The following is a 24,029-nucleotide window of genomic DNA, read 5'->3' as shown; positions in this document are numbered from 1 at the left end:
TTGTTCTCTTACAGCTGGTCCTTCCATGAGGCTGGAGTCATAATGACAGGGTTTGCTGGGGAAATCTACAGGCTTATCCAATTTTATGGATGATTGCAACACTTTCAGCCTCTCAGACTTGCCTACAAAGGCAAGGAAGTTTAAAGGAACAGGGGAAGTTAACTGTAAGAAAGAAGACAGGAGAGACCTGAAGAAAATTTATTTACCCTATTGGCATAGATCCAGAGCTTATTGAAAAATAGAGTTGGGACTGTGAAGTAAAAACTACAAAAAAGCTCCTAAGTTAATAGAGATAAGGAAACAACATAAATAAAGCCTTTGGTTCGACAAGAGCATTGGAGTTACCAGAATCATTAAGCCATATCATTTTCAGTCACCTGAAAAGAGCTTCTCCCCTTTCTGTCTGTCTTCTGTTCCCTGAAAACAGAAGTGTTCTCATTTTAGGGCCTTAGTCACTGGCAAGTTTTTCTGTTTCATGTTTAAAAGGTTGCACGCATTTTTCAGCTGGCCGCGTAACTGTAAAAATACATTGTCTGCATAGTCTAACATGACTCATGAAACACAGCTAAAAGCTTAGCTATAGAAATGCTTCTAATGATTTCAGAAACTTACCGTTCATTACTTTGCAAGCAAGGAAATTGAAGGCTGTAATCATGGCTTTTATCCTGTAAATTTACCCCAAGAACTTTAAAAAGGTCTAAAGATTACAGCTAAAGAACAGAATGCTGCTGATCAGAGTAATGAGCAGCATTGTGAGATTTCAGCTTTCTGTCAAGGTGCTAAATCTATTAGAGAAAGTAATTTAATTATGTACTTTATTATCTGTAATAAATATAAATTAACTGGTTTACTTCCAAAATTTCCAATTAAATATAGGTATTATTTTTCTGTAATACCGGAAGTTCATTGTTAGCATTTTGCAGAAGTAAGTCCTTTGCCTAGCAGAGGTGGTACTATTAACTATTATCCTGCTTTCTCCTTGTGTATTAGACAAATGCTACTGATGTTATCTTGTGATGCAGAATACTGTAAAACTGCATGAATGGCATAGTAGTGTCCCAACAGATGCTGACAGCCTTATTTAAAATATAACGTTAATACTGGAAATCTAATATGGGCTGCTATTATGGATGATTTTAAAGTATCAACAGTACCAGCCAAACAGAAAATTTTTTAATGCATTGAATGTGGGGTCTATAAAAACTTAATTCAAAAAATTATGCCTAGAGTTAGTTTTGATGTTGATCAATACCAGCAGTATTGGTTAGTAAGTATTGACAAAGTTTTAAATAATGAGTATATGCAACTCTCTGACAAGCTGTATTTAAACATGATCCCACTTCCTACTCCCCAGAAACTTGTAGCTATTTTGGCAAATTTAATAGGAATGAGCTAAATTGTAAAATGTTACATGAAAGTAGAAAGAGGAGAAAAAAAGTAAAGAGATTTGCAAATGTACATAAGAAAATTGGGCCCCTAAATTCCATTAATTTTCCAGGCAAGTTTAGCACATAAATCTCTTTCTGTTTTTAATATTTAATGGAGGGATTGTCAGTCTTTTTTCTTTATAATTTACATGGAAAACGTAAGGTAGGAATAACATGAATTCAGATCTGTTGAAACAAAGCTACATCATTGACATGCAGTGGCTATAAAGCTAATTCAGTAAACTGCTTTCAACAAATTCGGACACACTTTAAAAAGTAGTTGTCATCTGAATACCACTGTCTGGTTCAAACTGAAGGAATATAATGCACTTTCTCCTGTGGATAGTGCTAGTGAGGGAAAATTATGTAAAAAACAGAACCATTTGTGTTTGTTCCTAAAGGGACCCTCGGGCCAGAGAGTTCATAAATGTCTTTCCTGGGTTTTATTAAGCTAATGTACCATGTCCACGTTTGATTTCTTTTTATTCCCCAAAGGATTATATTGTTCTTTTTAACTATGTGTGTTTGGAAGTATAGAATATGCTTCTAGAATATAGAATTGAGCATCAAACTTTCCTTTGCCAGATAGATAGATGAACCTATAAAATGAGGTTCAACAATTTGTCTAATAATTTCTTTGAAAGAAGAACTCATGTCAAATACAAGAGGAAAACTCCAAATGATAAAGCTTGCCTTTTATAACAATTATCCCCTTATAAAAAGAAGAATTTTGTCATACAACTTTTCAGTCTCTTTATTGGTGGCTTAGCACAGTCAATTAAAATCCCCGGAAGTGTCCAGAAACTCAGTTTAGTAGCACAATAATATCTAGATATTGGGGAAAAAAAAAATGTATAAAGATACTTGCAGGTTGTAGGTACAAAAAGCTGATTTCCTTCTCTGGAGGAGGAGCTCAAGGACTTCAGCTTTCTCACAAATCTTGTTCCCATGGAAAGGATCCTTTCATATGGGAGAATACTGATCTTTAGGGGCTGTTAGCATTTGATGCCATGTGGTACTTGAATTCTGTCAAAAAAAGATATGTTAAATCTATTGCAGTACTGGTACCCTCTGTGTCACCGCTATTTCCATGACCTCAGATTCTAGGAACAGATATTCATGGCTAATGGGAAGAAGCATCACATCATAAAGAGAGAGATCACCAAGAAAAGTTTTAAAAGGTTGTATGACATTAAAAAGCTGGTGGCTGTGGCAGATGCATTAAGTTTGTGACAGCGTGCAGTGGTTTTGGTGGTAGTCAGGAACAGAGTGCATTGACATATTTCACAGCTTGATCCGAAACCTGCTGATGGAAAGATGTCCTTTGACTTTGGTAGTTTTTGGATCAGGCATTTTGCTGGCACCATTATCGTCATCTTTTTATCCTAGGCAGTCATTAAGCAAGTGTATGCTGCAAGTCATCAGCCTGATTGAAAAATGTGTAATAAGCATTGCTGTGGTTTTGGAACACTGGAATGTACATGGAGATTTTGCAGTTGCTTGATTCCTGAGGCTTGTCACTTCAGAAACTCAACTTTAGTGTTGAAGAAACTTGTCGCTGCAGATCTGGCATGATAGAGTGTAACACAATATGTTCTGACTAGCATGTAATCCTTCAGCTGATGACTGTAGCTCCAGGGTTGTTAACATGGCACAAGCTTCTGTTTTAGATCACTTTCCATGGTGCTTGGCAACGCACAGCCTTAGAACATGAATTTGTCAGGCAAAATTGTACAAAGGTTGAGAAAATCAGTGGCAACTAAAACTATTTCAGTTACTGTGCATTTAAGGACTTTTATGATAAGAGTTAGGAATGTAATGCTCTTGCTAAGGTGTTGACTATGGTGCAAACATGCATTGTACCAGGAGAGATGTAACAGAGAATTTCAGGTCTGTAAGTAAAGATGGGTAGAAACCCTGTCGCCTGAGGAATCTTGTGTCCAAAATACTTTCCCCGTGTTCTTTTACCCATTAAGTATGAAACTTTTTTTTCCTGATCTTTGATGAAGAATATTAAATTACAGATATTTTACCTTTCAGATTTCTGAGTGAGTTTGTAAATCCAGCACTTGATCTTGCACATTGCTGAGCTCATTGTCTGGTTCCACAAGCTGCACTGGTGTCTCTTCTAAGGTCATTGTGCAGATACTGGCACTACTCAATATAATGAGCTGTAAGCACAATATTAAGAATTTTTGACCTTGTAGCAAAATATTGGAAAAGGTAGCAGAATGGTGTTGTGGCTGTTATAGGGCAAGATTAATCTGCTCTTACTTTTGTGACTGTAGTATTTGTCCAAAGATGCTAGCAAATGACTATTGGAGGAAGAGGAAATATTTTCTACTCCCGATTCACTGACTCCATTGTGAAACTATTGGTAAATCTTTTGTGATGAATTTATACTTTGCTTTCATTTAGAATGAATGCTTTCATTTATTAGAATCTCATTCTTTTTCAGATCCATGACATTAATACATAACTTCCTTTACAAAACAAGAATTTGAAAGTTATTATCTAATTTTCTGCTCTTCTTGTGCTCTTTCCTACTTTTTCTTCCAGAATGAGTCCAAGAAATACACTGTATGTTTCTCAATCTCTGTTTTTTTCTTTTGGCTTTATTTGGGCAACTCTATAACTTCTCAAAAATACATATTCAGAAAAAAAGTGGAGGTTGTTGGCCTTGAGATATTGGGTAGGAAATCATGAGAATTAAAGAAACTCACTTGAAGGAGAGTAAGCTTTCCCAGTACCAAGAATTTTATTTAAATATACAATCAAGTGATATAATGAGTAAATAAAGGTCAGTATCACATGGCAAATTAATGTGTTACCCTGATATGTAGAAAATAGTTGCTACTGATGATTATGCAATATGGAATGAAAAAATATAAAAAATGTAAAATAAGAAAAGTAAATGTGTAAAATCAGGATTAAAGAGTATTTCAAATAAATTTAATAATGAATTATCTGTTAGAGCAGAAATGTCACCTATCTTACCAAGTTTAGCAACAGAATCTCAGGAAAGGTTTGAGCATCTGCAGATGGGAGATTTGAGTGAACACCGATTCAAGGAGAGGAGGAAAGCATTTAGGGTGTAAGGCCCTTCTTTTATTATCTTAATCATGTGAAATACTTTAACCTGTATAAGACAGTCAGATCATACAATCTTACCTCAACATAAGCAAAAAATTATATTTAATGGCTACTTTGCACTCAGGGTGTTCCTCCATCCTTTTGCCTGTGGAAAGTCCTATGTTGTGTCACTCATACTCTGCTATTTGCTGTCTGCTTAGGTAATTAAAGTTAGGCTGACCTGGTGTAGCTGTTCACATTTGCCAAGCTACTGTTCTTATAGTAAGGTACTCTTACAGTAATAGAATAATTCTGTTTGAAAGGAACTTCAGGAGGTCTCCAGTCCAACCACCTGCTCAAAGCAGGGTTCAGCTCTGAGATCAGGCCATGTTGCTCAGTGCTTTAACCGATTGGATCTGGAAAACTTCCAAGGACAGAGACTGCAGCCTCTCTAGGCAACCTGTTCCACTGCTCGACTGTCCTCATGGTTAAAAAAAATTATTTCCAGTCGGAACTTCTCTCATTTCAGTTTGTATCCATTGTCTCTCATCCTCCTGCCATGCACTTCAGTAAAAAGCCTAGCCCTACCTCTTTGATGACCACCTTATGGGTACTGGCAGCTGCTGTAAGATTCCCCTAAAACCATCTCTTTTCCTGGCTGAACAAGCCCTGGTCCCTCAGCCTCTCCTCACAGGACAAGTGCTCCAGCCCCCTGACTATCTTGTTGGTTCTCCACTGAATTTAAGATAGCAGAGGAAAATTAAAACCCACAGTTGAATGAGAAAGTGGTGTATGGGGTTGGAAAGCAAAAGCTGCAAGAACAAGAGAGACTTCAGGAACAGAAAAACAGGGCAAAGGGATGCCTCTCTCAAGTGCATGCATGCAAATGCACACAGCCTGGGAAACTAGAGCTCTGCATGTGGTTGAGACCTTGTGTGTCGGGATCCAAGGAGAAGCCAGTGGGGGGGTGACATCATGGTAGGAATGTGTTACAAACCACAAAATTAGGATGAGAAAATGGACACCATTTTCTCTGAACAAATTCAGAACACCTCCAGATCAGATATCTTCTTTCTTATGTGAGACTTTAATCTCTCTGACACCTGCTGGAAGGGCAGTACAGTGGGATGCAATCAACCCAGGTTTCTGGAAGGTGTCAGGGATAACTTCATGATACAGGCACTAGATGTGGTGCCTGCAGTGAGGTATAAGGAGACATAAACCAGAAACAATGTCAGGGAATCTCACTATTCCAGATTTCAGCCCTCTGCCTTGTGTAAATCCTGTAGGCAAACTTTAAAGGAATAAAAAAGCTGTTGCTCAAGATGTATTTTAACGAAACCTCTCGTAACAGATACTATTGTTAGGCAAATGTGCTTGAATGTCTTTACAGAACTTCGATATTTAACTGAAATCCAGGATAAAACTTAAGTTATAAACTTTACTCCCTTTACTTTTTTAAAAAAATAAATAGAATATTACTAACATTTTTATTTTCCTGTTATAAATACTCTCCCAGTCATCAAGTGTCATATCTTTCTAACAGCTGCTATATGTTTTGATAGATCAAGTTAATATATGTTATGTACATTATTTTTTTTTACTGGAGTCATCTGTGTGATAAATTTGCTTTATAAAATCTATGGTCAATAACACTTTCTTTTTCTCAAATGATACTTTGCTGCTACTAATAAGGAAAAAGAGGTTATATTATAGTAATAATAAATACAAGTGAGAAAAATTGCAGTGGCCTGATAAGCATTAGCTAGCTCTTATAAGTGACTCTGATTTTATGATGCTTAATTAACATTGCCAAATCAGAAGCTAAAACTGTAGCATAAGATTCCTTTAAACCTAGAATTAACAGCAGATATTTTTTCCTCTTTCATTCTTTCAAAAAACCTGTATTTAAACCTATATTCTAACCATAATACGTGTAATTATCATATCGCACTTTCCTTTCTTAAGCTGTGTGGTTTTGCCTGTTTAAGACCTTTTTATAGCCCAATAATCATAGGATCCAATTTTTACAGAAGTAGTGATTTAGCTAGTAGTGGTTTGTGCTTTAGAAGCCCTTGCTGCATACTTATTTCCTGGGCTTATGCCATAAGGAAAATTCCTCTGTCTTCAGTAGGAATGATATCCAGGTAGCTGGAAGTAGAGAAGGACTAGCTGTCTGTGATAAGTGGTTTTGTTCAATATAGAAATGAATCAGGAGAGCACAGAAGTTACGGAAGAGCTGTCATGCAGTTGCACAGATGTCCCTCGGCAATTTCTCTCAAGGTGTGGTAGTGCTTCCTTGTCTAGGCTCAGCAAATGGAAATTTCCTTGAAGACTGTTATGAAGATTTGCTTATTCCAGCATGCAGGAAAAATCATGAGCTTTATTCAAGAAGAGAAGGATGTAATCTTTATAAGGACAGAGCAGCCAGCTCTATGGGGATAGAGCCTTGGGTGGTGGATGTATGGTGAAGTATGAGAAACTATTAGCTTTAGCATACCAGCATTTTTCATAAAGTTTCAAAATACTTCTTATTTTCACAGTTGTCTGTGAAGTGAATGATGTGTTACAGCAGCTTACAGACAAGCAAACTAAAGCATACAAAGCTATTTTAATCCTCACTTAGGTCTTTGCTTGCCTGGGCAATGCATCTGCCAAGTTAGGTGATTTCTGTCTTGAACACTCCTTTTGTAGCTGTGGCTGTTTCTTCATCTGCCAACTACTGCTCTGTACAGACAGAAATTATTTAGGTATGATCTGCAGTCTAGATGTTTGAGCTGGTGGGTTTTTTTCGTTTTGGAGGGGGAATGGGTATGTTGAGTTGGTCTGGACATGCAAAAGTTCCTTTTCTTCTCAGCAGTGTTGTACTCACCAGTCTTGACTGACAGTGTAGAAAGAATACATTCAAAACAAATATTTCAATCTGTAGCCTGAACAGCTTAAATGGAGAGCATGGAAACTACAGAGAGATTAATTTCAGCCCGGAGAGCCGTGCCATCCTAAGAGTCTTAGAGGGCTAACAGAGGCAGGGGGAGAAGTGGGCATGATTCGGGGCACCTGAAGTTAAATCGTGCTTTGAATCCTCCCCCAGACCCTGGAAGCTGAACCTTCCTACTTTAAAGCTAGTATTCCCATATTCTCCTCCCTTCTGTAGGTTAAAATTTAAAGAACCAGGGCTGGAGTGTGCATTTGGGGTTTTTAATTTATTACAGTTTAATTTTTTAAATGCTCTGCTGCATGAACTTTGAGTTCTCATTAATTTATATTGAATAAAAATCCTAGCAGAATCTCATTCCCTGGTTAGTGTCTAAAATGTATCAGATTAGTTAATCCCATGTACGTAAATTAACATTTGATGCTACTGATAAGAGCACTGTTACTTTTATTAGCGTTGTAACTTTTAACTTTTTCTGCTGGCTTTTTTGCCTAGTACAGTCTCACATGATTATAATGATTTTGTATACAGTGCTATGTTTTGGCTCCAAGGAGTATAAACTCGTTAGGGAATAGTCAATATTTATTAGTAGTTTACCATAGACTTCAGGCAAATCATTGCCCTAAGAAGTTGAATTCTACTGTGGTATAATCCTATCTTGAAATGAACATATTATTTTGCAAATTAAAATAAAGAATAAAATTGTTCCTCCAATGTTGTTGCAACTCTGTATATGATATCAATAAATATTTTGCTATTAGCAAAATAGAAGGCATAATATGAGCTTTCATCATCAAAATGGATGCAGTACCAAGTAATTTTTAAAAGTAGAATATATTTTCATAATGGAGAGAAAGGATAAGAATCTGAGTACTGCTTGCAATATATGCATTAATGCAAAAAAATAATTATTTTTTAGCTTTGTTAAAAGCAGTTAGCTTTGTTGAAAGCAGGAAAACCTGCAAAACCCTTAAATCAGCTATATACTAGATTTCAAAAGTCATTTCACAATATTTCACAATTCTGTGCTCCTGCTTGTTGAAGGAAAAACAGGAGAGGGAAGCACGTTTACTAGGACGGATTAAACAGTACCAGTAACTTGTATTCATGCATGGCACTGATAATATCAGAGCTCCTGTAATATCACGAGCAAGATCTGTCTCACAGAAGCATTTGGAAGCAGTAGCTGATCAATGAGGCAGGTAGGGAAGAGCCCTGATCTGTTCTCAGGATTGGCTCAACGGTACTGCAATGTTGGCACAAATAAGAGAATAGTATAGCTCCCTCTAGCTGTTAATTTTCTAGGCAATTTGCATACAGAAAAGATTCAGATAGTGATTTTTAAGTATTCAAAAACTTTCAGTAGAGGTGACTGTTTTTTTTTTTTCCCCCTCAGTCATTTTTTTTCAGAAAAGAGAACCTCTTTATGAAAATTCATTGGCTTCATTTATAATTTTTGTGGGAAATTATCAAAATGTGTAGTGATTTTAGCACTCTAGCACTCAAGAAAAAAAAAAGGAATAAGGTAGTCACAAAAATATTTCAGACTGCTTTATTAACAATTCTGAGTTTTGAGAAATCATCACCATTTGGGTTGAAACCAGCTTCTGAGAAATTCCTGTAAAATGGGAATTCAGGTCTGAAATTTGGAGCAGATGGAAAAGACATTTGTGTAGATGAAAAGCAGGTTTAACCTGGATAGGAAACACTAAGGAAAAATCTTCAATCTGAGCATACTCTTGAACATGTTTTTTCTTGTCAATCCCAAAAGGAGAAGCTTTAAAAAACCCAAACAGACAAGCAAAAAACCCTGGTAGAAATGGATAAAGAGTAACAGAGAGAGAAGAAAAGTGAGTAGTGTTCAGGTTCTGCAGCAGTCCAGGAGCTGAGCCCAAGAGGGTGTTACAAACATCAGTAGCAGCAGGCAAAGGTTGACTGTTGGCAATCATCAAGGGAGCTGGACTTCAGAACTGCTGTATTTAACAGCAGGAGCTAGGCCAGGTCATTTTTTGTACTTGCTGGGCCAAGAGTCTTTCAGGGCACATAACAGCTGGAGGTAGTATGTCATGAGCAGGGCATTTCAAGGGAGAAGTCAAGGGAGAAAAATTTATTGGAGGAGACACAGACTAGGAGATTTGGTATTAAAAAACATAGGTAGAAAACAGATAATAAATATAATGAAATAATCACGTAGCTTTTATTTGTTAACAGTGAGCATTTCAAGGCAGTGTTGTTTGCACATCCCTGGAACACTGGTATACACCAAAGCAGAACAACAGAAAACTATATTCACTATAGGACCTCACAGCAAGTCTCTGCAAGACAGGAGGTTCAGTTTTTATCTTTTATCACTGAAGACTTGTCACAGAACAAGATATCTAAGACTGAAATATGGCATTTAATTATCTTTCATGTACAATTATTTGAGGGAAAAAATATTAATCAAGATGGGCTAGAACATCACGATTTAACTTACAGAAATTCAGCTTTGCCTTCCATCACTTTGTGGACTGCACTAAGGGGAACAGGACAATTCAGGTGACTAAAGTGTTCAGGCATCTCATTGCTGTTGAAATGGTATAGATCAGGTGCAGGAATACCTTAATTCCTTTTTCTCTGTCATCTCTACTAAGGAGGGATCACAACAGTTACAAGGAACTAGCAGAAGTGTCATAATGAGCTTGTATCTGGATTCCAAAGTGCTGTAAATGCTATTCAATCACAGTCAGTAAAACTTCACTATTCCTGATCTGACCATCATTAAATTCTTGGATGAGAATCTGCTAATCAGGGCTTGATTGCCCAGCAGAGACACTGCAGAGGCAGTGTCTGCTATCCATTAGCTATACACTTGCTAGTTCTTGCCAGGGATATGACCTGAGTTGTTAGGAAAACCCCAGTGCTGCAATGCATAAACATGCAATGAAAGATTTGTGTCCTGGTACTTGAAAAGGGGGTGTGAGGAAAGGGAGATCTCTATACTCTCTTCCTTGTCTTTTGTATGCCACTGTGGTTTTTTTGTATGCAAAGGGTTTGTATGCCAGGGTGCAGTGATGCATTGCCTTGCCTCAACTGTCTAGAAAACAAGAAAACACCTCATGGAGAAGAAGCTGCTTGATGCCTTGAATACAGATGTTGCACACAGAATATGTAAATCTCGTCCAAGTTTTGTTTAAGATTCCATTAGGATGCAGTTGTGAATGAGCTTCTTTTTGCATATGTAATTAGAAAGCAGAACAGATGGGAAAGGCATAGTTTAAAGTGATGTGTTCATTAAAATAACCAAAGCTGCAAAGTGTTTGTTCCCCAACAGTGGATTCAGGATATGAGACTCCTCAGGCTTATGATTTTTTTTCCTTGTTCTAAGTTTGACAACTGTGAATGACAACGATGAGATCTCTTTTGCATCATTTTTATTGTTAGATATCATCACTGTTCCTTAGGACAGATTGATCGTTCATTCCCTCGTATGTGGTTTGTGCTCAGTTAAGATATACTAGGAAGCAGTGGGTATTAAGAAGCAGACACTGCATCAAGGGGGATTTATTTTAATTGCTTTTACTGTAAGAAAGATCTATTGGGATTTAAAATATAATATAGTAATTTTAATGTTCTTTTAAAAAAGATCTGTGTGGACTGTATCCTGATAACTACTATTATCCCTTGGGTTATTTCTACTCTTAACTTTCAGGTTTTTAAATTAAAATGAAATAATTTTAAGAAATATAATTAGGGTTCCCCCCCCCCAATCTATTTTTTAGTAGAGGGGAAGTCTTCTAAAATTAGTCTAACAATGTCCAAAGAATATATAGACTAAAGTGAATAAAGACTAATCCTTATTCCCCGTCCCCCCCAAAAAAAAGGAAAAAAAAAGTATTACATAGTTTAAAGAAACAAAAAGTATACTTTATCAGAGAGTTTAGGCCATACCAAGGGAAGACACTGGTAAGTGCCACTGAAATCAGTAGAAACATTCCCAGTGACTAGCAATGGACACTGGATAGGCTGGTGTGCTACTTCAGCCTTTCAGAAGTCAAGATTAATGCTGATACTGACCTCTCCGTAGACTTACAACTTTCAGCTGCTATGATGGAAAGCTAATTTGGGGAATGAATATTGGATCTTTCCTATCTTCTACTATCCGTGCAAAATAAATACTATCAGATGTATTTTATAGGGAACTTAGAACTTCAAGGCTTACTGAAGCCAAATTCTTGTTGCACCTCTGGAAAGCTGCTATTGAAACTCATGGGGAGTTAGGCCAAAGTTGGGTCTAATTTGCCCGATTTTAGTAAATACGGTCTGATTTGGGGTAAATTCTAATAATGAATTCTGGAAAAGAAGAAATCTAGTTGTTGTCATTTCTGCCCCTTCTTCACTGTGTTATTTGACTTTTTAAAAAATAAATACAGGTAATTTTAAATAGAGAGTGACTGTAATCATGCTGCTATTTTCTCAGTATTCGCTGCCTTCTAAATATCAACCTTTGCTTCTTCTGAAGCAGAATGTTCATTATTTGCCCACCATCAGTGTCATGCATGGCTGTGTCTGCAATTCCATCGCTGTTGTTATGTGCTGGAAAGAAGAGCTCTTCAAACATGCAAAAGCAAATCTGTACCCTGAAGACAGGGACTGGATTACAAATCCAGATTTAGCTAGAACAGCAGATGAATACAAGAAATATAACAATGCATGCTGTTTATGATAAGGAAATTAAAAAATGTTTATCTGTGCCAATATCAGGAAAAGATTGCTTTAATTAGAAGTGGAGCCCTATATTGGAGCGGAGACTATAGTGGAGACTCCAAGAGGATTGGAGTCTCTTTGTTAGAGGGCCCTACCTAATACAGGGTAAAAGCAAGCCTTGCTCGAAGAGCTTGAAGTGCAAAGTGTTTAATCGTCCAAGACTTCTCTATGTGCATAACTTTTCTCAGTGTGACTAGAGCCACTCAATGCTATGAAGTTATTTACTCTGTGTAAAGTTAAATGCTTTACTGTCTGTACACAGACAGTCTTTATCTACAATGATAAAATAGGCAAACAGAGGAAGACAAACCAAAAATGGAAACTGCCATTGATGTCCTACTTAAGCATAACGGTGACTAACAGTTCAGGTACCTTTATGCAGTTTAGAAGTTTGGGTCTCTCATATTGTTTTCTAGAGTACTGTAGAAAATGGCTGCCCATATTTTCTCTGAAGTGCAGTGAATGAATGATCTCAGTATTTCAAAGTTTTCCTTTTTGTCTTGATTTATCTTTTATGTAGAGGAATGACAAGCAATGTCTTGGAAAACAGCAAGGTATCAAACAGTATTGATTTCATGCTATTGCAGTGAGCTAGAAAGTGTTATTTCTCATTGAGAGATTGGGTTGCGTTTTTCCCATACAAATAAGCAGATTCAAACGCTAAGAATGTTTTGGGTTATTATTACATAATTGTTAAAACAGGCATATTTTTGGTTTCCTTGCTGAAAGGCTGTAGAAGTTTTCTATCATTAGCTAAAGTAATCTCTGGAATTATAACTACTACAAATCCTAAATCTTCCATCTATAGCTTTTCATAGTTTCTGACTCATGAAATTTCTGACTAAGGATCCCCTCTTTCTTTCATTCATGTCATTGAAACCTTTTATTACTGATTTGAAAACAGTAGAAAACTAAACTTACTGCAGTACTGGTATTTTTTATTGTGTGATTTGAAGTAGGGAATGATGAACAAATGTGACTAAAACAAGAATGGATTTTTCTCGTGCAAATTAATCTTTCCAGTTGCAGCCATGAATGAAGATGAAAGTGCCAAATTTTCAAAAGAAAGAAGATTTCTAACTGAAACGGAACAGACATGTTCAAAAATCATCAGTGTCCCTTCTTATAGATCTGTAAGCTCAGTAGCATATGACAGTTCAGATAAAAATCTAAAATCTGTAAGCCTACCCCAGCTTTGCTACTTACTGATAATTTATCAGGGTGGAATGATAAGAAGGTAAGGCTAACTCATCACGTAGGCTTCCCAGTGTGTAGTAAATGGGAGCTATCTCACTCAACTTTGACTAGGGAGCTGAAATGTATAATTAATTAAAAGGAAGAAATTATACATGAAATTTTGCAAAAATAGACTCACATTGACTTGAATTCCTTATACTCCTAGAAATATATTAAGTGCTGTCTTTCGCATGTGTCATTTGGAGATAGGCTATGTTTTTCGTATTGTTTTCAGTTCCACAGAATGAACCTGTAGAATAAAATCCAATAAAAACATGAAAGCCACTGGGGTTTTCATAATTAAAAAATTAAATCTTTGAACTTCAGCTCTTGTTGTAATGATGCTAATACTATTTGTTAGCAATTGTCTATATTTGGTGAAAAATCATGAAAAGATGAAAGTTTTACAAGTTCTTAGCATTCTGAATATAGTTTTATGTCTTCTGCATCACTGAGTGTTTTTCAGTAGTAGACTCATTACACGTTATTTGGTCAGTCTGCAGTAGGAGCAGATCAAATGAATTTCTGTAGTTTGTTTTGAAAGTAAAGCTTTATGAAATCTTTCATGGCTGCCTTTTACCACAGGAATGCTCTGGCTGGCTTTGCTGATTAAGACTCTTAGGCTTTTCTGTACAGGAAAGTTTCTTGGATGCATGGAGATATGCGGGCGACATGCTCAATGTTGACTTTACTGTTGCTGAGCTTACAGTTCTCTGATATCTACTATCAAAGGGTCATGTACAGTCATTCTTGCTCAAGCTGAAATTAGTTGCCCTGTTTGTGTAGAGTGCTATACAGCATAAATGAAAGTATTTAGTGACTCTTTTGGTTAATGTCACTGGGTCAATTATTTTGGCCGCTGAGTGGGTGAATATGTTTAATCACATCAAATCATGGAATAGCATATAAATAAAAATAGGAAGCAGATATTGTCTGCAATTGTATTTATTGCACCTCTACTACCAAAGAACCCCATATATGCTCCTTACCTGTTTAATGAAAGTAAACTATATTCTATGCATATGTTTAATATCTTTTAAATACTTTGTAGATCTAACATCTTTCTAATAATTTGTAGCTCACATTGTTTTCATAGTATATTGTGGCATTTGGCATTAAAAGGCAGTACATGAAGTAAAACGGAGTATCATATAAAAACCCATGTATCCAATGTCTTTTTTCTGCCATAATAAAAAGTGCAAATAATGCATGTAATCAAATTCAGAATATAGCCTGTAACCATTAAAAATAAACAGTTTACACCAAGATGTGAAGAATAATACTGTGAATAGGACTTCTTCAACAAATTTAATACACCATTGCAGTTTCAGTAAGAAAGTAATGCTCACTGAAAACTACTAACATGCTGTCATTTTGCTCATTCCTTAAAGATAATTCATTATTCTGTCATAATATATTGGCTGTAAAAGTAAGTGTATTTAAAAAATAATGCCATATTGTGGAAAATGAGTTTGATTTCCAAATTCACCACTCCTTTTAAAAAGGGAAAATGTGTTAAATATTTTGTCTGTCAGTAACTCCTCTGTTCCCTGCCCAATATCAAACCAACTTCTTCATTCCCGTGAAAATGCTGGATTTATTCAGCAAAATATTTAATGATATGCTGAGCTGTGAGCATGTGCACATTTCTGGGGAAGTGAGATTTTTGTACCTGCTTAGAGTGAATGGAGACACAAAGGTACTTAAATTCCTCTGATGAATTCAGGGCCTTTGTAAGGATCTCACAGTGGGGAAATTTTTATATGGTCCAACTTCTTCATAACTTATTTAGAGCATGCACCTGAAAAAAAAGAAGGACCTTTATTAATCCTTGAATCAATAGAGGTTACACATATCACAAACAAAATGAACAAAGTAATCAGCTCCCCCAGATTACACTACTTGATGAATCAAAGGGGAAGAGGAAACTTTTAACTGATCCCCACAGGCTGCTTCTGGTGAATGGCTGATGCCTGCCATGCCGCACAGACTGATCACCATTCCTTTCCCATGTTGGTCTGCTAAGCAGCACATTTAGCTATAATCCAACGTGTTTCTCCTGCCTCCTTTTGACTATTTATTTGTTTACTTGCTTGGAAAAGCAGGAAGGCAAATGTGAAACTGAGATAATTAAGTCAAGAAACCAATGGGATAATATTGTTTGCTTCTGTCTGCAATATTGACTAAAAGTCTTGTCTCTCACCTGTTAGAAAAGGTTATAGAGCAGGCTGTCTTGCAATACTTGTGTTTCCATCTCCTGGCCTAGATGTGACTATTGTGTCATATATCTCCAACTTTTGTCAGGCATAATGTGAAGAATGTTTTCCACCTCTTCTTACATCAAAAAAATGGGAAAACGAACGTTAGCACTCAATTTTTCCAAACTTTTCAATGGATTTGTAGGTGAAGACTTTCTGAACCCTAGTTGCAATTTACAATGAATGAGTATGTTTATCAGTTAAAGGCCAAAGTCTCGTCTCAGTAATATGAATGTACTAAAAGAAAAAATCATGTCATGTTATAGTTAAAAGTCTTTCCTTTGAAATGTGCGTAACAAAATCTCCTTTTTTAATGTAAATCTCCTGCATAACAAAATCTCCTGCATAAGTAAAAAGTGTAAAAACCGTAATGTCTATTTTAGCCTTCTTACGGCTATAGTATGTCATCCTTTTTCAACAATTGCATTGCTGAAGAACATTTTATTGATGGATTTATCAGCTCTGTCTTTCATAATAATTTTTGAATGCTCATATTTGAACCTTACTTTTTCTGGAACCACCAAAGTGTCCTTTTACAAAGGTGGCTTCTGTACAGGGGCAGGTTCTTATCCTTTGTGTGCCATCAGACTCAGATATGCCAATTGGACAGGGATGTTAGGATAGGGAGAGAAAGCAGCATCTCTGCTATTATGACAAGTATGTAGAGCTAAGTGTTCCAATCTCCTTGCATAGTAATCATGAACAAGCTATATTCTGTTTTTAAAAGACCAGTTACCATTCTCTGCAAAAATAGAGCTAGTTTGAATGTGGGAACGCATGACAAAACTTTTCCCTGCAAGTGCTTTTAATAAGGGTGGTTTTTTGCTTTTTTTAAAATGTCATTTAACTATTCCCTACCCCTAAAGTATCCTGTTTATATTGCTGGGTATAATTACCTGTAGTGCAGGGACAAAGCATCTATTGTAAATCTTAAAAATTTTAACAAATTAGATGTTATTGGCGTAGCGCTAAACTTTTAATTACCATGAAAGGCAACCACGTATGACATCAAATCATCCCATTGATATAACAACATTAAAATGTCTTATGACTTGCAAAAGTTAACACCTGTAGCAGCTAAATGAGTTTTAGAATTGTCTAAGACTGAGGCAATGCTGCCGCCTAATGATGGGAGTATATAAGACGCAGTATAGCAAAGTTTCTTGCTTGGCAAGCAGGCTAGGTTTGTGACATCAATTGAAGTCTATAAGTGAAATTAAAAGCAACAAAAACTGGCACATGGACTAGACTACGTGATTTCATGGTGTACCAGGCCATTTATTTGGTTCAGACTTAAAAGAAAAGCAAAAAAACCCCTGTAATCCCTTTAAGTCTGTAAAGTTTTTGTTTTCTGCGTCTTAACGTCTGCTATGAATATAAAGAGAATGATTCTCCACTTATTCTCTGTATTGATAGATTTTTTTTTTTATGTTTCATGTATTTCCTAATACTTATCATTATGGTAAATATATCATTATAATATCTATCTTAGAATTTTTATCATTCTCTGCAGTATCCAACTACAATTTTCCCCTTTTTTTATTTCAGAAGAATAAGAAATTGCATTAATGTCTTAATATTACATTTATCTATGCATCATTGGCCTTCTTTGTTTAGAACAGTTCAATGTAGTCTAGTGGCTGAGAAGAATATTGTTAATAGTATTACTGTCAAGTTAATTCATAGACCCATAAAGAGCAATCACACTTCTGTGAGGCATCTGCCAATGTAATCTGTGACAGCTTGTACACCCAGCAGATCAAAACTGGATCCAGCCCTGCAGTACCTGCTCCTTTTTCAATTCTTCTGGTAGATCTTTCAGTTTGTGCACTATAGTGAAACATAGGAAAGCAGAGAGCTTCCTCTTATTTCCTCCCATTTTATCTACATCATCTCTTTAACGTGAAATGCTATTGAAAAGGCATACAAAATCCAAAGATTGTTATTGATTTGTGCCAACTTACTCTGGCAAAGGATTTCATGGCAAATTGGTCAACCCTTGAACAATTATAATTTGGCAAAACCTAATAAATTGTAATTAGGGCATTATAAAGGCATTGATTTGTTAGCAGGCAGCCCATTAAATCATTATAATTATATCATAGGATGATTAAGGCAATAGAGTTAATGCATTTGAAGGCTGTGCTAAGGATGCATTTTTTAAAAAATGTGCAATCGTATTTCTCTTGTATTTGTTCAAGTTTTTTTGGTATGATACTCCTCTCAGCTGAGCTGCCTTCCAGCAATCAGCATCTTCACAATGTGTTCACTTCAAAGCGAGTCTAAATCTCACTCTTCTGTTTCAACCCAACAGGTGCAGGAGGTTGGTCTCCATCAGACAGTGATCATTACCAATGGCTGCAGGTGGATTTTGGGAACAGGAAGCAGATCAGTGCTATTGCAACTCAAGGCAGGTATAGCAGTTCTGACTGGGTCACTCAGTATCGGATGCTCTATAGCGATACAGGGAGAAACTGGAAACCATACCATCAAGATGGAAATATCTGGGTAAGTCATTGGTGTAAAATGGAAGCATATGCTGTAATTACGTTGATTGTGTTTTTAGGAACTCTACACCTTGTACAACTCTTCAGTGTTGTTTTTGTGGGAACAGAACAGAGCTTAGCTCAAAACACAATGATTCAAGTTGCAGCTGCTGTCAGGAGGCCTATCCCTGGATTAGCAAAGCCCATTTGGGATGATGGTAATTGTCAGAGCATGCAGATATTTTTTGGTTGTTGGTATTCCTCAATGAGTCTCTTATGCTTTGGCTTTCCTTTCCCTGCCTTTTCTTTTTACTAATTTCATGGAGTAAATGTAGGACACAAAAGTGGTTTTGAAAATTCTGCTGTTAACATTTTGGAAGGTAATTTGTTCTTTGCGTGTACATGTGCTGGGGAGCAGTTTTGTCACGTATGTATTGTTTTCCATAGAGGTGCTACAGGGATATTTATACTATAATAATTTTAGGAAAAAGCATATAATTTGGTTTTGTTTTTTACATTTTTCATGGATAAGCTGCTAATTTCATTCTTGCTGAAAATGATTGCCTTCCATTTTGCTGACAAAAAAAAGATAGCTATTACTTAACATGCCTATTCTCATAGCAGTTCTTTCAGATGGTTATTCTTTTCAAAAGTATACTTTGAAAACAGCAAAATGTTATCATTCTTTCTGAAACCAAATTAAATTGATTAGCTATTATGCCTCATCAGAAAAATATTGTCAAAACAGACAAGATTTAACATTGTGTTATTTTAGATTCACATTTTTGCCAGGTGCTTCTTTTATTTAGGTCTGTTATTAAAAATGAATGTCAAATATAGAGCATAAGGTGAATGTTTTTATCTGTATAAGAGAAACTCACTTAATATGTGGAGTACGTAGAGGCAGTCATTTTTTATTAGAGTATTGATTTATTGAAAAAGCCACCTTCATGTGCCAAAGGGAGAAGTTAAAGCCAGAGGGACAGACAGGAGTGAAGAGAAAAACATTGGGTGCTGCTTTAGCTTCCTTAGGACTTGGTGGTATGAATGTTGTTCACTAGGGCGAGGGGGGAGCTCACACTTAAGCTTGATAAATATAAAAAGTTTCCCTTTTAAGACCACTTATGTATATAAAAATAATTATAGCCTTTAGTGTTTATATTATCTTAGATGTAGAAAAGCTTCTTCAACAACTACTATTGAAATAATGAAGAATTTGTCTTAGGGGCATGGGAGAGGGCTATGCAGCTGGCTGAGTGAACGATACATAAAGCAGGACAGGTAGGCTGAGGAAAAATCTTTTCTTAATACCTTGAAGGGAAAATCTTTTGGCAATGTGTGATTTGGTTGATTTAGTCTTAGCAGTAACTGTTTATTTCCAAAGTGGCCCACCTTTCTGAGGGCTTTGTAGAAAGTCTTTATTCTTATTTCATCTCTTAATACAGAAATACTGAGAGCTCCTTCGTGAAAAAACACTTCATTTTTCTCTTTATTAGCAATTATGTATGATTGGTGAATTCAACGAGAATACTGTTGGTCTGTTATTGACCATCAATATCAGTTGGAAAAACGTGTGATGAGTTATGCAGAAGTCTGCTCCTTCTATTTGGAATGCTAAATCTTTGCGATATACTTATCAAGCTGATTGCTGCAGTATTGCTACTGTTCATGTCCTGCAATTTTTATCCAATACTAGAAAAGCAGTTTAAAAAAACCAAAGCTACCTTATCCCAGCTTTCTTTTTAAGAATAAAGCTGAGCTACTAGCAAAAAATACTATTAGGGGTCTTGACTATACTTCTAACTTGCCTAAAACAACATTGTTTCTCTTGTTAAATGATGTCTGAGCCTTGGTTTAATCTTGAAAACACTGCACTTATTAGCTATAAATAAGTCTTAAATTTAAAAGTCCCCAAGGCAGGGGAGGTGCCTGAGCATGGAGCAATCCTGTTGTAATATTGTAGTAGTGTTATGAGGAGACAGACTTCCCTGATGTGGAAATGAGGTGGTGCAGAATTTCCCATAACATCTTCTTAGCGTCACTTTGTACAAGAAATTAAAAACAGCAGAAGCTGTGAGGGCCAGATCAGACCACATGAGCCAAGTATCCAGCATTGGCAATTTAAACTTGTAAAGCCAGATTCTTCCCGGCTGAAATGACTGTGATGATCTTAAAAACCTCAGATGATTCTGGTGGCCTTAGAAATCCTTTTAGGAAGTATTTAGTCTTTCGCCTTGGGTTTGTACCTTTTAGAAGTTTTATTCGCAAGAGGAAGGTGCTAATAGCATTTGATTAGTGTCCCTCTTCCATCATCCCCATGCCTGAGTGTCATTGTTTCCTGACAACAGTAAATTTAAAATTAAAGGAGAAAGCAAAGAAAGAGGAAAATAGAAGTGCAGAGTTCAACGATATTTAATACTAAAGCAGTTATGATATCAAATGACACAGCCAGAGGATGAGATATGGGAAACAGAAGGAAATAAAAATAAAGCTTGCTAGATGAGTTGGAGAGAGAGCAAAGGAGAAATAATTTCCAACAAAGATTTAGTTAAGAACAAACCATGATAATCTGCATAAAATGCTGAAGTGACCCCCTTCTGTATGCATTAGTCAGGGAGGAAAAAAAGTTCTATAACTTTTTTTTTTTTTTTAATAAGTCCTATTCTCTCCTAAGTACGAGAGAAATCAAAAGGCTCTCAGGAAGTCTATGATGGGGAAAGTGCTTTCAAGGTGAATTTAGAGTAAGCTTCCCAGTTGTGTGAAACAGATTTTCTGACCCCACCCCTCCTGGGGTTTTGGATATTTTCAGTTTCCATGAATTTTAGTAAGATGAGTGAATGGAGCCTCTTTCCATAAAATGCCTAGCAACTAGAGAATTTTGATCACCTCTTCCACCTTCGCTCTTTTAGTCTGAGATTCTAATTTTGACAGGTCATGAGGTTTCCCTTCATACATCAGTCCACTGGGGTGTTTCGTGTACACAATATATCTTCGGTTTTGTATAGGTGCTCATTTTGGTTTCTACGTCAATGCCATCTATCTATTTGCCTTAAAAATACATACCAGGTGTGATTCTACATATAATGCTGTTTCTATTTTCTAACTCAGATATAGATGATGTAAATGCCTTGCACTAAGCATAATACAAATATGCCCTATAGGTATAATGAGAAAATGCTGATATCTTATGAAAACATTGAGACTCAAATTATAAGCACTAGTGGCAGAGCTGAGCACCTCTAAGATTCAGGCCTTTTCTAAAGGAAATTGGAAGATCCTTGGTACAATTGAAGGGGTCTTATGAGGTATCATCTTTTAAAATTTGCTTACTTTAGTAGATCTTGTGATCAGCTTTCATCCATCTCATTTTCTTATTCTTGGGGATATCAAAGTCAGGGTGATGAAGGAGAAAGTGTAACTGTAATTTTGAGTTTTGAAAAAAAAAAACACAAATTGATGGAAAGGTGGAGTGCAGACCCTTTACACATGACCTCCAAATTATATTCTGTAGTTGACTCTTATCTGTAGCCTCAGTAAACATCAGTGGAGTTGCAAAGATGTAAATGAAAGCAGATTTGGCTTTTTTACAGAAAACTTAGCCCTGGACCAAGTGACTGCTGCTTCAGTTGAAAGCAATTATGTTTTTCTGGGTTTCTTGGGTTTTTTTCAGTTTTAATTGAACTTAAAGTGTATTATACCTAACACCTGCTTTTGTAGTATTTTTATTACTGAAAAGATATTAAGTGATTACATAGCTTTCACTGAGAAGAATGGCTTTTAGAAAGAAGTTTAATTTATCTATTTACCTACTGGCTTTAAACACTTTTTTAAATAGTGCTCACTCTGTTCCTTTTTTAGGGGAAATAATCACAAATCCAGTAAGTTAACTGTAAAATGAACTTTGCGTTTCTCTGGGCAATGAGGAGCAACTTACTGTTTGAGAAATGCAGTCTCTTTATTTACATGGTTCCCCCTGGTATTGAAAGAAGGAATTTGGTACAGCACAGTGGATTTAGCTTGCATAAGAAAATGAGCTCTCAGCACTTCAGAGTATTTTGACATAGTATTGAGCCAAAATTCATTGTGAAAGGAAGCACAAGTGAGTTGGATGATTAACTTTTTCAACCTGCGTGAGACTTCAGATGTTTAATACTCTTGGGTGCCTTTGGAAATACCAACCATCAGACAGACCTAAAGTAACATTTAATGTCTAGGTAGATACAAGGCAATCATCTGCAGCCCTACCTAGCTGAAATTACGTGGGAGCCCTCTGCTCAGCATTTCTGTTCGTCCTGACATGCTAATTCTGGTTAGATTATTCAGAGAAATATCTGCAAGCCTTATCACATTCCCAGTTCCTTCCACCTGCTCTACAGAGCATCATTTATAGCTAACCAAAGACTTAAATCGTACGTCTTGGAATACAATGATTTGTGTATAGCAACTACAAGTGAAGAAGAATAAATTCTAGCATACACTCACTCTGTTAGGACATGCAAGAATTGTTTGCTTTGTAAACACAGTTACTGCTTTTTCCCTGAGAGCCACCTTATTTCTGTGACCCTAAACTAAACAACATTAATGAAGTATGCTATGAAAGAGTTCTTGAGTTTGATACTTGCTGCTGCTCTCCTTTTATGTGGTTACTCCATAAGATCTTGAGTGGAAAATTACATCATAGAAAAAGATTTGCTAGGTTAATGGGCTTATGGGCCTGGGGTTTTTGCTTGGTTTTTTTAAAGTACTTCTATTGAATTAAATTATTTTCTTAAACCAATTTAGTTCATATGACATTATATTGACTTGCAGTTATGGGACCGTTTCAAAAGTATGAGATGTGATTAGAATGGTCTGTGACTTGCCAGTTGTTGTTGCTGGGCTGCTACTAGAATATCAGATACTGTGCAGACCTATTTAAATGTGACAAAGTGGTTTGATATATTAGTCAGTACAAAAGTTTTGACTAGTGTTTATATCAAGGCCCTGAAGTCTTTTGGGAATGTTGTGAATTTATTGTTATTTTCTATTTAAGGATGCCCTGACCTATCCTGTCTGGAAGGATTTTTATGGGTGGTATCTTGCTGTCTCCATAGCAATGCCTGCAAGGTGACCAGTGTCATTTTTACTGGCTCTTAATTCTCCAGGTATTTTATTACTAGAAACACCTCTTTTAAACTTCAGCTTTCCTTCCACATGAAAAAATATCTCATTTTTCTCCTGGAATCTCCTGTGTGCCTTTCCTTAATTTCACTATGCCTTAGCTTACCTGGCTGTAATGTCTCTGAGTCCCTGTCCCCTATGCCTTTGTCTTATAAAGATTGCTCCATTCGCTTGCAACAGCCAATATCACTGTTAGGGGTGTATTGAGTGAATGAGGTGGTGTAACTCCCACCGAAGTCAATATGTCTCAGTACTTAGTGCACATTGCTAACATATACATTGAAGGCCCATGACTGAAAGAGTATGGATATAGGAATATATTTCTTTTACTGTAGTGAAGCTAAACTCTCTTATAGAACTAATGTAACAATCTCTGCTATTATGTCAAAAAAATATAATAAAATGTTGATAGGACACCTTTAGAAATTCAGGCAGTTGCTGACAAGGAATTTTTAGAAACCCTGAAGAAAAGAACTTTACAGATAAACATCAGTGCTATCCTGATGAAAGCTGTTTCCTAATCTCCTCTGTGCGGAATCTGTTAAGAGAAATTGTATAAATTTTTAATGCATTTAGAGAAACACACTTGGGGTTATCTAAAATATTATGGCAAAATATATCTATGCCAAATGCTGTCACAGCCACAGACAGTATTTGTACTAAAATGACAGAAGATCTGATGGCCTTTTAAATGTTGGAATACTTAGAT

The 24,029-nt window shown here is 36.3% G+C and overlaps 1 protein-coding gene across 1 annotated transcript in view; it reads left to right on the top strand.

The window, feature by feature from the left end:
• CNTNAP2 (contactin associated protein 2) overlaps positions 1-24,029 on the top strand; it is a 1,235,323-nt gene that overhangs the window by 375,263 nt on the left and 836,031 nt on the right. The window contains exon 3 of the mRNA XM_050890726.1: positions 17,989-18,182. Within this exon, the coding sequence (XP_050746683.1) occupies positions 17,989-18,182 (194 nt within the window). The remainder of the gene's footprint in view (positions 1-17,988; positions 18,183-24,029) is intronic.

Source organism: Gymnogyps californianus, chromosome 2 (genome assembly GCF_018139145.2).
Source record: "Gymnogyps californianus isolate 813 chromosome 2, ASM1813914v2, whole genome shotgun sequence".
NCBI lineage: Eukaryota > Metazoa > Chordata > Aves > Accipitriformes > Cathartidae > Gymnogyps > Gymnogyps californianus.
This window is presented reverse-complemented; position numbering and strand designations above follow the sequence as displayed.